The sequence below is a fragment of the Quercus suber genome, unplaced genomic scaffold, assembly GCF_002906115.3.
Source record: "Quercus suber isolate HL8 unplaced genomic scaffold, Cork oak 2.0 scaffold_401, whole genome shotgun sequence".
NCBI classification, from domain to species: domain Eukaryota; kingdom Viridiplantae; phylum Streptophyta; class Magnoliopsida; order Fagales; family Fagaceae; genus Quercus; species Quercus suber.
The window spans coordinates 396,793-411,558 of NW_027069852.1; the positions used below are offsets into that span (position 1 = coordinate 396,793).

General features: G+C 32.8%; 1 protein-coding gene across 1 annotated transcript; it reads right to left on the reverse strand.

Annotated features, from left to right (window-relative positions):
* Positions 1-137: 137 nt before the first annotated feature.
* Positions 138-8,247, reverse strand: LOC111993975 (CDPK-related kinase 4). Its single transcript, XM_065761201.1, has 8 exons — positions 7,516-8,247; positions 5,316-5,524; positions 2,774-3,093; positions 2,489-2,598; positions 1,999-2,103; positions 1,737-1,799; positions 646-813; positions 138-567 (listed from the first exon to the last, which is right to left on the reverse strand). Exons 1-8 carry the CDS (start codon positions 8,074-8,076, stop codon positions 433-435), a joined length of 1,671 nt encoding a protein of 556 aa, XP_065617273.1. The 5' UTR covers positions 8,077-8,247; the 3' UTR covers positions 138-432.
* Positions 8,248-14,766: the final 6,519 nt, after the last annotated feature.

A 14,766-nucleotide genomic window follows, 5' to 3' on the forward strand; every position in this document is an offset into this window, starting at 1 on the left:
ATTAACGGTTATGACTGAATCGTTGGACTAAAAAACTCTATTCCAGGCATTTCGAAATGCATGCTCTTGGATTAAGGACCATAATTAAAGCAATAAACTTGCATTATCATATCTTATCGGAAATAATGAGCATAAAATTCATAAAGGGCATATACTTGAATGAATATATGTATATCAACTTAAACAATCTTCTTTCCCCCAAAAAAAATCTTAAACAATCTTATCTTTACTGCCTCAAGACACTCAAAGTTGGTAATTTAGAACATTACTTTTACAAAAGAAGGTTTACAAAGAACCTGCTAAAATCGCTCATTCTCAACCTGTTGAAGCATTCATCTTTACACTTTTTTCTTTAAACTGGGGTGAAAAAATAAGTGACAAGAAACCATGTCAATGAAAGTTCTGTTGAAAATTCTTTGTTTATACATGCAATCAGTGTCTTGTATTAGAACTACGTATTGTCACACCATGTAAGAATTTGGTAAATCCAAGGAAGCTGAGTTTTCTGTCTGAGTCTCTGATCCAATCCTTAAGTAAAGGGTAAGCTTGAGGACCCAGATTCAGTTCCTGCAGAGATTATTTATCAAGTTAGGTGGGATAAAATTCAGATCATTATATTGATCTTATGAGCGTGGATGTCCATACCTGTGCCAGTTCCTCAACTGCAATGACCCGGTTTCCTTCCTGTTCAAAATACTCAAAAGCCGAACTTGCAATGTTCTCCCATCCTTCAAGAGCCTCAAGCTGATAGGTACTGATTGCGGCAGCACAAAACTCTTCAAAGTCCATTCTTTTATAAGAGAGCGCATCCATCTGAAATTACTCATTACAACAGTTAGCATAAAGTATTATAGGAAAAGCATTCAAATTGAACAAACAAACAAAGAATATTAACAGTTCATGTTATCAATCCAATCCATTTTGAGTTTAGGGCTATGTTTGTCAATAGGGAGAACAAGCTAGCAGTGGAATGTCAAATGAATGTCTCCTGTAGGAACAAGATTCAACAGCATCCAATAAGGAAAGAGGTGAAAAACCATTTTCGTTTTCCATTATGTGCCTGCATTTAGGAACAAGGCTGGCTATGCATGTCTAACTCATCTCAAAATTATGAAAGGACTCACTAGTACCCCTCAATGCAAACTAATACGGGTTTTTTTTTGGGGTTAAAATGCAATTTATACCCCTCTAATTAGGGTCATTGAATTGCTTCTAAATCAGTCCCTTGACCATAAAAACTTACAATTTAAACTATCAAATATTACAACAATGTCAAAATTCACCTTCCGTCCTATTGCCTTTAACCCACCCATAAACAGCATCATTTTGGACCAAAATTGTCATTTTAGATAGGTTAACGGCAGAAACTGACAGAACATAGTACAAGGGAAAAATTAACATCACTGTAATAGTCAAGGCTGTAAATTTAAGTTTTGAAAGTCGAGAGACTGATTTAGAAGCAATACCAAACTTGGTTGGTGTAAAGTGCATTTTTATTCCTTTTTTTTAATAAGTAAAAGAATGAGTCAAGATCAATGACTCAATTTGAGTTGAAAATGGTGTTGCCCACTAATAGGACATTTCATACTAACATTAAAATCTTAACAAGGAACACAATGGTATATGGTTTTTTTTTTTTTTTTTTTTTTTGCTGAAATGTGAAAGCCCACATTCCATATGTTATTCTGAAGTTATATTTGTTCTTGAAAGCTAATTAGCATGTCAAGTTGTCTTACCAAATTCAAAATCTCAGAAACCTTTGACTCCTTCATGGCATCAGTGGCATTTCTCATGAGAGCCTGCAATTTTCTTCATAATAATTAAAATGTCATGATGAAATTATTTAAATAAAAAATACATTACTACATAAATACAAGTCACTCAATTCATTAATCAAAAAGCTTATATTACACTGTGTAACTTGATAACAAAATCTTATGTTTAAAAGCTTATCTAAATGTCATCAAGGATTCTAAATAAAAGGAAGCACCAACTAACCGCTCTAAAATTCTCGAGGGACACACATCCATTTTTTGGATCCAAGAGCCTAAACTGAGCCTTAAGGTACACCAGCTCATCTTCTGTTAGAGCTTTTGAGAGAGCCTGCAATTTTATTTAAAAAACAGTAAATAAATAAACAAAAAAGAAATATGCTGCAGAGACCAGAAAAAATGCACACTTAAAATGTCAAGTGAAAGGCTATCTTGCCCCAAGCAGTGTGCCACATGCCACTGAAAAGTGGCATGCAAAGGCAAACGCCTATACATTAAATCTTAGGCCACCTTTTGTATCTGTGTGTGTGGTTCTAGGTTCTTTTTCAAAATTTTTGGGAAAGAAAGGGGTGGAAGTCAGCTTCTTTCATAAATAACCATATGTGTTTTAAGAATTACATAATCAAATATACCCTTCCCTCTCCTCTTGGGGCCAAAGCTTACTTAAAAAAAAATGATAATAATAAATTTTTAACAATTACATAATAGACAACTACCTTTAGTGCTGCACGTTTGAAAGGTGTTGCACGAATATATGACTTAACTAACTTGTAGATCAAAATATCTAAAGGCACAGCACGGTTTTCATCTCGTAACCATGGGTGAGCTGCAGAAATAGAGGTAAATATTATTTTCCATTGATAAGAAATTTAAAGCTTATGACTAATTGAGAAAATTTAGACAAACCGTATAAACTCAGAAGTTATAATATAAGAGAGAGTATAAGTTTTCACAACTGAGAATCAAATTAAGGACATCTTCATAAATCAAATATAACTTACTTAGAGCTTGAGCAGCAGTCATTCTTTTCCTGTGGTCCTTGTTCAGAAGCCTTCTAACAAAATCTTTAGCATCTGGTGTCACAATAGGCCAAGGTGAATCATCAAAATTAGGATCAGCCCTTAGCACAGAACGAAAGATTCCTGATTCGGTACGTGCCCAAAAAGGTCTGCTTCCACATAACAAAATATATGTTATGACACCAATGCTCCATAAATCTGCTTCAACACTGTAAGATCTATGAAGCACTTCAGGTGCAACATAGTATGCACTACCAACAATATCATTGAGCCGTTGTTCTGCACATGTACAAGAACTAGACCTTCAGTGACCATGAATAAAAGGCAAGCAATTATTGAAGAAGTATATATAGAAAAAAGCGGCATTTTCACAAAGAGTGTTCAAAGTAAAGACCCAAAACTATAAACAATCTCGACAAAAACAAATGTGTGCCACATTTATGCACATACAATGCAAATATGAGATGCATTCCACAACTTAAGCTCCATTTGATTGACAAGAAAAGAAAAGGAAAGGAAAAAAGGAATAAAAACTGTTTTCAGCATTTTTCATGCATTTGGTTGTCAGAAAACTTGTAGGTCCCACCACTAACTACTTTCCTGAAGGAAAAATTCTCCCTCAAACCTCATCCTACGGTTTTAACTGTGTTAGAATCATGGTTTTAAAAACCGGTACAGTGAAAGAACCGGAATAAGGAGTGTTTACCGGTTTTATGGTCCAACCGGTGGTCGAACCGATGATGTCATAAATAATAAATAATTAATTATTAATTATAAAAATAAATAAATAATTTTATAACTAGTCATTTTAACTAAAAAATTTAATAATAGTAAAACATTAAATATTAACTTACCAACTTTTGGACACCACTTAACAAAATTCAAGGGCTTTTTTTTTTTTATATATATATATATATATAAAAAGGTAAAGTGTAACAATTACAAAACATTTTTAGTTATTTTTTAATTTGTCAAATAACCAAAAGAAAGTCACCAATGGGTAAAATATCATTACCCACTTGATACTTTTTTCCAACCTATCCTACACTTACACGTTTGTATCACACCCACCACACATTTATTCAAACTTTCAAACAACTCTCAGGACTTAAAAAGTTTCTTTCCTATCCACTTATTGCTAAAGTTTCATTTCCAGATTTCCCTCTTCAATATTCTCTCCCTCTCTTTGTCTCTCTCATCAATACGGGTATGTGCAGTGCAAGTGCAACTGTGCAAGAGCAGAAAACAAAGGCTGAAGCAGAGTGCGGCGTTGAGAGTGTGCCGCTGTGCGTGAGGGCAGAGAGCAGAGAGCACAGAGAGAGGTGCCGAGTGCGTGCTTGAGGTGAGTAGAGAGCTTGACTGATCTCTGAGTTGGGTGCGTCACTTCTAGGGATTTGAGAGCTTGAGAACTTGAGATTTCAGATTTGAGAGCTTGAGGTGAGGGAGTGAGGCGTGAGTGAGATGAGAGAGTCTGAGGGTGAGGACTTTAGGCTTAGGGTTAGTTTTTAGGACTTTAGTTTTAATTTTGAGGACCAAAACGACATAGTTTTTCCGAAAAAAGTCAAAAAACCCCCCCAACCGGTTCGACCTCCGGTTTTTCCGGTTCTCAGGTTGAACCGGCTGGTTTTTACTGTTCACTGGGTTTTAAGTCATTTCCGGTTTTTTATCATAACCGAACTGGATTGAAGGCCGATTCCTAGTTGAACCAGCCGGTCCGGTCCGGTTTTTAAAACTAAGGTTAGAATAATGATCAAGTAATTAAATTCACTATTTCCTAACAACTCCGACATTTGGGACAATTGGTAATCCATCATGGAATCAAAGCAGGTGCTCCTGAGCTTGAACCTTGTCTCCACCCTACCTCCCATTTAAAAAGTTAAAATCTCAAGTGTTGGACCCCATTTATAAAATGGGGAGTCTAGGCCCGCAAGTGAAGAGCAGTGTTAGAATAATAGTTAAATGATTAAACTCACCATTTATTAAATGTTTAAACTTCTGGAACAATTTATAATTTATCAATGGATTATGCATCATAGGCAAGCTATAACTTTTTATTGAGAAAGAAAAAAAAATATCTTGCAATCGAAACAGTTACCGGAAACACATTTGTCTCCTTTTACCAAGGCTTTATTTCCCAGTTGTTAATGGCCAATTGAATGAAAAGAACTTCGAATTTTTTCATGGCAGTTCAAATGTACAAAAGATCAGGAAAATTGAAAAGCTTCACAAACCAAAGTAGGAATTCGATCAATTTATCTTAGGAATTATTATTAATTAGGCTATCAATATTCTACTTAATATCCTAGAGTTGGGAAATCTTTGGTGCTGACTCCAACCAACCCTACTTGCCAACTCCTAGGTAATTTTTATTATTTTTGTTCTTCAATTTTGCTATTGTTGTGCTTGATTTGGTCACTAACCCATCTATATATTTAGCTTTATCATGATTCTTCTTCACAAGATTTCGGATTTTATATAAAGTTAACCATCCATGAGGACTCTAGGATTGTAAAGGTTTCCTCACATAACAAAGAAAAATGTAAATAATTGTCTCCATGAATTAAGTCTTCTTAGAATAACACTCCAACAAGGATATACATACTCCATAACTATGTACACGTTGTTGGCATCCTCAAACGCATCATGAAATTTGACCAGATTGTTATGCCCAGATAAGGCTTTTAATATTTTCACTTCCCTGCGAACATCTTCAATCGCTATTGCCGTTGTCATCTGCCACATAACACTTTGTTAGATACTAAAACCCAACTAATCCCAGAGGCGTCATCTTTATAAATCAATTAACTTTCATTAAGATAAAATAAGAATAAAATTTTGTCTCACCTACAATAATACAAGAATAAGAAGAGTTGGAAATTAAAAAGTTATACATGAACAAAAGCCAGAACTATTATTAAGCTCATGATGTATTATCCAAGAAAACCTTAGCTCAAAAGTATTAAAAAAAGTAGCTAATACTTCCCCTAGCACATAAATTTGAAATCAACCAATAATTTCCCTGTGGCTGATAATCTTTTGTCCCTATAAAATTCTCATGATGTATTATCCAAGAAAACCTTAGCTCAAAAGTACTAAAAAAAAGTAGCTAATACTTCCCCTAGCACATAAATTTGAAATCAACCAATAATTTCCCTCTGGCTGATAATCTTTTGTCCCTATAAAATTCAGCACCAATAGTAAAAATTAATCTTATAATTATAAAGTGAGTCAACAAAACAATGCACATAATAGTATTTGGTGCACATAATTTTCCAAAAAAAAAAGGTTCAAAAACTGACATCGGCAAACAAAAGATGAGTAATGGCCATGAAGTTCTAGGTAATTTTAATTACGCAGTGCCATTGCAGGGAGCACTTGATTACTCATGCATACTAAGATCAATACCCTCAACTTAAAATGAGCTCTTAATTCCCTGTTTTCATGACTAAAAACTTGCAACTTGAATTGAACATCATTCCTGCTCTGGTCATCAGTCCAATGGAGTCATGAATATTCTTCCTGAATAGTTGAGAATGTGCCTATGGGAATGTAACCATGTGTTCATTGCTTTCTTAGGTATGAACCAAAAATAAAGGTCTGCTATATTTGTCACTGATCATAAAGGAAATCAAGCTTCTGTCAATCAACTTATTCTATTCATGCTTGTTCATAGGTAGTGCATTCCTGACAGTCATCACATCCCATCCCCTACCTAAAAACAACTTCCTCTGCTTATCTTTGTTTCCTTTACTTTCCTCAATCTAGTATAAAGATCTTACTACTTCAGAAAACTTCCACACCGTGCAAGCCAACTTGTCCTTGCAAAACATGGTGCAGCTTAAAAAATTGCAGCCACTGAACCACATATACTTTCCACCCTGTCAAAAGTAAACCAAGAGGTGTAACTAGTTTTCCAATGACCAGTTTTTTCCCCACCATACTCACTTTCCCTGTAATCATTTCTCTTCCTTAAATGCCTCATAATCCTTCAGCTGAGCCAGTCTCCTACCCCCATTCTGCTATAAGCATGTTCATCAACTTCTACAACCTAATCATAAGTAGAGACTAGAGAGTAGAGACACACTTGACTCTTGAGCCACCCCAACGGACAATAACCAACAAGCATCTTTCAGTATTACCAATCACAGTTTAAAGCACCACCCACCACCTCAACATGTTCCAAAACACTATCCTATCCACCACTGAAATTTTAAAACATAAAGAAACACAGAGCACCCAAGTCTTTTCGAAATATGACAACAAAACCGAAACCCGATAATCTTTTCTCTCTATTTTTTTTTCCTGTTATTTTAATGAGACCCAATAACCACCCCCATAGTTCTCAACCAACTCAATTCAAACAACCCAACACAATTCAAATCAAAATTTACTGAGTTTTATTCCCCATTTACCCACTTCCCCAATTTCACTCTGGATCAAATGAGTCCAACATAATCTAGCTCTAAAAATTTAACTGAATACCACCTCAACCTCCATATTTCTTGTCTCTTCTTCTCAAACTTTGAGTGACGCAACTAAGATTTCAACTTTTCAACTAAACCTTCACTTCCCCACATAAGCACTAAACTCAACTAAAAAAAATAATTAAAAAAAAATCAAGCTTTAATTACTAATCACCCACTTCAATTAAATTAAACATAAAGTACTAATTTTTACCAATAATAAACAATGTATGACCAAATAAACACATACCCAAAACACACCTTAGCTTTGGAGATGATTTTAACAGCTACAGAGTGACCTTTGAGCTCTCCTTTTTTGCCCTTAGCAAAACAAGTATGACCAAAATGCCCTCGCCCTATTTCTTTGCCAATCTCATACTTTGCTCCAAAGTTCTTTGGGTACCCAAAGCTCTTATCAAGTCCTCTCTCTCCCTCTCCTCCTCCTCCTCCTCCTGCTGCTGCTCCTCCTTCCTCCGGTATCGGCTCCGGTCCTCCCGTCTCCCTCGCCGGACCTCGCCGCCGGAGTATCGCCGACATGATCGGCTTCGCCGGAGACGGAGGCGGGAGCGGCCATCTGAACTTCCTCCCCGGAGTTCTCGCCGGCGAGGGAGCTACTCCAGCGGGGAGTGGGCTCTGGAATGGACTGGCGGCGAAGGAGTGCAAGGGGGTGGCGCCGCCGGAGACGGCGGAAGCGGCGGAGGATGAGTTGGCGTAGTGCGGTTGGGAAGTCGCCGACGGTGGACCGGCGGTGGAAACACCGTTGACGGTGGGGGATTCGTCAGTGTTGACGACGGGGGTGCTCTTGCTGCAGCAATGGCCCATCGTTGGCTGGAGGTTTGACCGGCGGGAAAAAGTCAAAGCATCAGACGGTGGAGAGAGCTTGAGGTAGAGAGTTTAGAAGTTTACACCGCCGAGAGAAAGCAGAAAGAGAGAGAGAGAGAGAGAGGTGTTTAGAAGAAGAAGTAGAGAAGAAGGAAGAAGAAATTGAGAGGAGAGAGTGTAGAAATGGTGGTATTATATAAAAGTTTTTGAAAAGTAGGAGAGTTTAAGCTAATGTGACAGTTAGATGTGTGCATTTAATGAATGAAAGTCACTTCTTCAATTTTTTAAAATAATANTTTTATCAATGCCAGGAAGCAGATCAATATTCATGGGGAGGCTTTCTCTGGGCATGTTTGGTCTACTTACTGCTCTAACTCTTTTAGGATTCCTTTCTAAAGTTATGAAAAAAAAATTCCTTTCTTTTCGCTTCACTTTTCATGAGAATCACTTTTTTGTTAACCAAATGCAGCCTAAAGAGAGAAAAGCTTTTACAAGCAAAAATTGAACAAAAATAGTAAGAACTTAGTCAAAGCATAGATCCATTATAAGATATTAAAATGCGTCAATCAAAATTGAACCCTTATCCACAAGGAAGTGATTGAAGTTACTTAAAACCTAACGCTATATTGTTGCCATGACCATATTTGGAGCAACAAGTATATCACTACGGAATAGATAGTTATCTGCCCCTATAAAATGATTGGAAAAGATTCTCTTATAAAATTCCCCCCTCCCTTCATCAAGCCATGATTAGTTGAACATGTGATTGAAAAAGGAAAAACATTTTGAATTTAACAGTTCTATGAAAGAAAATTTCACAAAATACTTGGAAAAGATTCTACAATGGATACCCAAAAGTGTTTCTTGTGTAAATAGAGGCCTACCTAACTTGGGTCTGGCAATAAGCTACTAATGGAAGATCAGAATATCAGAAAACTTGTAAAGCAGTTAAACAAAATCCAATCAAGTTATTAACAAAAAAGGAGTGCAAGGGGGTGGCGCCGCCGGAGACGGCGGAAGCGGCGGAGGATGAGTTGGCGTAGTGCGGTTGGGAAGTCGCCGACGGTGGACCGGCGGTGGAAACACCGTTGACGGTGGGGGATTCGTCAGTGTTGACGACGGGGGTGCTCTTGCTGCAGCAATGGCCCATCGTTGGCTGGAGGTTTGACCGGCGGGAAAAAGTCAAAGCATCAGACGGTGGAGAGAGCTTGAGGTAGAGAGTTTAGAAGTTTACACCGCCGAGAGAAAGCAGAAAGAGAGAGAGAGAGAGAGAGGTGTTTAGAAGAAGAAGTAGAGAAGAAGGAAGAAGAAATTGAGAGGAGAGAGTGTAGAAATGGTGGTATTATATAAAAGTTTTTGAAAAGTAGGAGAGTTTAAGCTAATGTGACAGTTAGATGTGTGCATTTAATGAATGAAAGTCACTTCTTCAATTTTTTAAAATAATATATATATTATTTAAAATTAAAAGTTTTTGTAGAATAAGATATAAACTTAAAAATAAATTAAAGGTATGATTAATGTGTAACCTATTAATGTATGCTCTTAGAACCCCCATTAATAATTTATTTTAAAAAAAAATTTATGAAAAATTGAAAAAATTATCGACAGAATTTATCACTTTTTTTTTTCCTAAAAAAAAAATTTAAATGGTTTATTAATATATGCTCTAAGAGCTTACGTTATTAAAACCCAATAAATAATACTCTAAAAAATAACATTACTACATGTTTTGAAAATTTAACCGTTGAATTATATATTCTTTACTGTCTTAATACATATATGAAATTTTGTGTCAATCGGATATTATTTACTATATGGTCTATATGCTTATATTTTATGCATAATTTTAAACTACAAAATTTGCAATTTGAGCAATTTATTGATGACCTAGCTATTGGTCTTTAATTTTTTTTAAATTTTGCAAGCATAAAGGATATAAGAAGAAAATGTATTCCAATGGTGGATTTGTCAAAATTCATTTCTAATAAAAATATATTAAGTAAGGTTATAGCCTAAAGCTACCACCAATTTTGTAGTTAAATTTTGTCAATATAAAATTATAAATAATTAATCCCGCTAGGATACCTGGATGATCTTTGGCCTCAATTTTACATAAATCAAAAAGTCTCATGTTCTTAGAAATTCTAGTATGTCTCATAAATAAAGTGGAATAATCTATATAGTTGATGTGGTTGCTTATGGTTTTTTCTTTCTTTTTTGGATTTTTTTTTTAATGAAAGATTTTGAGTTGTACGCCATAAATTGCATTTATGATTTAGCTTGTGATTTAATTCAAATCTTTTTCTAGAGGATTCATAAAAGGGACCAATTTTACATAAATCTAAAAGTCTCACATTGTTAGGAATTCTAGTATGTCTCATAAATAAGGTGGAATAATCTATATATAGTTGATGTGGTTGCTATGGTTTTTTCTTTCTTTTTTCGCTTTTTTTTTAGGGGATATTTTGAGTTGTACACCATATATTGCATTTATGATTTAGCTTGTGATTTAATTCAAATCTTTTTCTAGAGGATTCATAAAAGGGACCAATTTTACATAAATCTAAAAGTCTCACATTGTTAGGAATTCTAGTATGTCTCATAAAAATTGCATTTATGATTTAGCTTGTGATTTAATTCAAATCTTTTTCTAGAGGATTCATAAAAGGGACCAATTTTACATAAATCTAAAAGTCTCACATTGTTAGGAATTCTAGTATGTCTCATAAATAAGGTGGAATAATCTATATATAGTTGATGTGGTTGCTATGGTTTTTTCTTTCTTTTTTCGCTTTTTTTTTAGGGGATATTTTGAGTTGTACACCATATATTGCATTTATGATTTAGCTTGTGATTTAATTCAAATCTTTTTCTAGAGGATTCATAAAAGGGACCAATTTTACATAAATCTAAAAGTCTCACATTGTTAGGAATTCTAGTATGTCTCATAAACAAGGTGGAATAATCTATATATAGTTGATGTGGTTGCTATGGTTTTTTCTTTCTTTTTTGGCTATTTTTTTTAAGGGGGGATTTTGAGTTGTACACCATAAATTGCATTTATGATTTAGCTTGTGGTTTAGCTTGGGATTCATAAAAGGGACCAATATAAAGTTCATTCAAGTCATTACTTTTTGTAGTTATTGTTTTACTCAGCAATTTAATTCCAATTTTATGTTTTTAACTTCCCATGCCAATGAGTCAATAATCACTGTGAGTTGGTAAGTGCATTCATTATACTTATTAAATATTAGTAGTTTTTTTTTCTTTTTCTTTACATAGCTCAATTAGTTGCCACTTCCCAATAATTTAAAGTACGAAATTGATAACAAATAAAAGTTAGATAGTGTAATTTATAATTAAGTCTTTAATAAATTTTAGACAATGTTTTTTGTTTTATCTGTTATGGGCTCTCTTTTTTTTTCTTCTTTTTTTTTGTCTACTATTATATAAGACCTTTATTTTATATTCAATATAATCTATTTTTGTCAATTCATGGTGTTTACTTTGGCAAATGAAAAGTTTAAATTATTGAATTTTATCTATACACACTAATTAGAATTCACATCATGGGTGGTCAAATTTTGTTTCAAGAAGTATACATTAATGTGTTTGATTAATCTAAATAGCATTTTTTTTTTTTTTGGAGTAATAATCTAAATAGCATTTCATATTGAAATTTCATGTTTCAAACATTACTTAAAATAAAAAATTAAAAAAGAAGGAGCTTTCAAGGGTACTTAAGACTCTTTAGTAAATTCTTATTAAAAAAGAAAAAAAGAAAAAGAAAAAAAGACTCTTTAGTAAATCTATTTCACATTTGGTAATAAAAGAGCTTTAACGACCTCCCTAAAGCTGTAAATATCTTTAAATTGGAGTTTACATTTTCAGTTTTACATTAAACACATTAGCCCATTGTTCCCAATTGTGAATAAATATAATGAATTTACCCAAATGGTTATATTTATTTTTCAAAATAGCACTATGCCCAACCATTGAAGAAGAAGAAGAAGAAGAAGAAGAAGAATGATAATTATTATTATTAAAAAAAATAAAAAATAAAAAAAACTTTGCTCATTACTTGAATTAACTAGGTTTAAGTGTGAAAATATATATTAAAAGATAATGCATGAAGTCAAAAGTTTTGTGGTTCAATTAGCACCCTTTAGTGTTTTCTATTGAAACATTTAGGTTCAAATCCTCTACTCACCCACATTCTTTTCTTTTCATATTTTAATTAACACTCTCTATGACAACAAATGTACAACTAAAAATTTATACAAAAAAAAAAAAGCTCTACTTCCTAGAGCAATGTGTTTTTTAACTGAATTAAGAATTTCTTGAAAGGGAAAATAAATGAAAATGAAACTAATAAACCTTTACATATCTGTTTATAAAGGTAGTATTTTGATGGATTGTAGCCTCATCTCATATAAACAAATTACTTTTTCAAAGTATCTCCCCCCAATTAAAGGGAGATATCCGCTTTACCTTAAAGTCCACAGTAATAACCAACTTTAATTTAATTGAAATCACAACTTATTTTGTTTGACTTAAATTGAGTTTAGTTATGGTGAATATGACTGTGTGAATTATATTTTGCTTCAATTTATAATAAACTTTGCTTCATTTTTAAGGAAAGCTCATATCCATTGAATTTACAACTTAACAATGGTCTTATTTGTTATTAAAAGAAGAAGAAGAAAGAAAAAAAATGGTATTGTTGGTCAAAATTGGTGATAAACTCTTCAACATGGTATTTTTGGTTAAAAAATTTATGATCGGTTATCCATCCTCAATAAATTAATTATTTTTTTACCAAAAATATAAATAAATAAATTAAGTTTAACTGCACTCATTTTTCTTTCATCCTTCTTAATTTATTTTAAGAGAAAACAATAGTAGGGTTTATTTATTAATAACCACTCTCCTTTCTTTCATCCTCCTTAATTGACAACATATATATATATTTTTTTTTTATTGTAATCACTTTCCTTTTCTTTCATCCCCTCAATTGACATATGGGATCTTCATTTACAATAAAAATATATATATGTGTGTGTTTGTGATTTTATTCATACTTTTTTTTTAAATATTAAATAGCTTTTTTATTTAGCTTTTTATGTGTTATTTTATCTTGAGTACGTTTTCGGCTGAATATTGTCAAAAAAAATGTGCCTAAGCTGCAATCTCCGACCCTGACTAGATTTATTATTCCTAAACATCCTTGATTATTATTTTATTGCTGTTGTTTTTACTTTTTAATTTGTGAGTGCTAAATGAGAAGCAGCCTCTATGTTCATGAACTTGAGAAATACCCATCTATCAAATGATTCAAATTATATAATAAAAAATAAATAAATAAATAAAATCAACTGTAATCAGCGGACACCGCATGAGGAAATGACGAGGGCACCCACGTCATGACACAACCTATGTACATTGTATACAATGAAACCTAAAACTTAGAGAGAAAATGGTTGATTCTAAATTGGAGTCCAATTTTGTACTATATATCTTATTTAATTTTTAAATTTTTGTGTAAAGTGAATTATTATGTGCAAAATTAAAAGTCTAGATCTAATTAAATTCTAAATTGGATTTCAATTGGAATTCAATTTTGAGCCATGTGTCTTATCTAATTTTTTTTTAAAAGAAAATTTGTGAAAAGTGAATTATTTTGTGCAAAAATCAAAAAGTCCAAATCCAATTAGATTCTAAATTATATATGATATGAGAAACTATTACATATTTTAAAAATCTATGGTTTAAAAAATATGTAAGTTGTAACTCTAATATCAAGTATAATTAGAACTCATATCTGTGTAATTGTAATTGTTTTTAAATGTACTCATACATATGCACGAGGTTATACACTAGCATATATTATGAGTAAAGATGTGTTAACAACATTTTCACAATAATTTTATAACAAATCCTATGTGACAAACTAATATTACTTATTAACAATTTATTACCTAAGACTTGTTGTGAATAGAAATCCAACTCAATTGAAACTATAAAACTACTTTCACAAATAAAATATAAAAAATGTTACAAGTGTACTGAATAATTATTGACAAAATTTTCCACCTTGTAAAAGAGTATAAATAAAATATAAATACTAAAACCTAATTAGCAATTTTATATCTTGAAAAACAAAACATCGGTTTTTAAAATATATATAATATAATTTAGAAAGTCGAATAGACAGTATTTAATATGTAAATATTATAAAACTCATTAACATTTTTCGCCCTTGGTTGAGCCAACTTGCCTATGAAGTCTATTCTATGATATTTGCACTTTAACATTAAGTTAAGACACTAATTGATTTTTTGTATAAGCATGGTTTGAACCTCAAGGAATTAGTGAGTTAATTGGAATCCAGTGTTGACTTATTTTATTAAACATGTATGTTGTGCATAAAAACCATTATAATTGGTATTTAAAAACAAAGCCAAACAAAAAACAGTTGTTTAACCCATCAAAAAAAAAAAAAAAAAACAGTTTTTTAAGAGAAACTAAAGTCAGATTTGCCGTTGAACTTTATGAAGGCCACTTTGTATTTTTCTAATTGGCATTTTAAGTTAAATCTCTCTTTGAACATATCGCTGTTGGTTTTGTTTATATTGTTGGGATTAGAATATGCTTAATTGTGAGTAAGCTTGAAGGTTACAATGGCTGCAT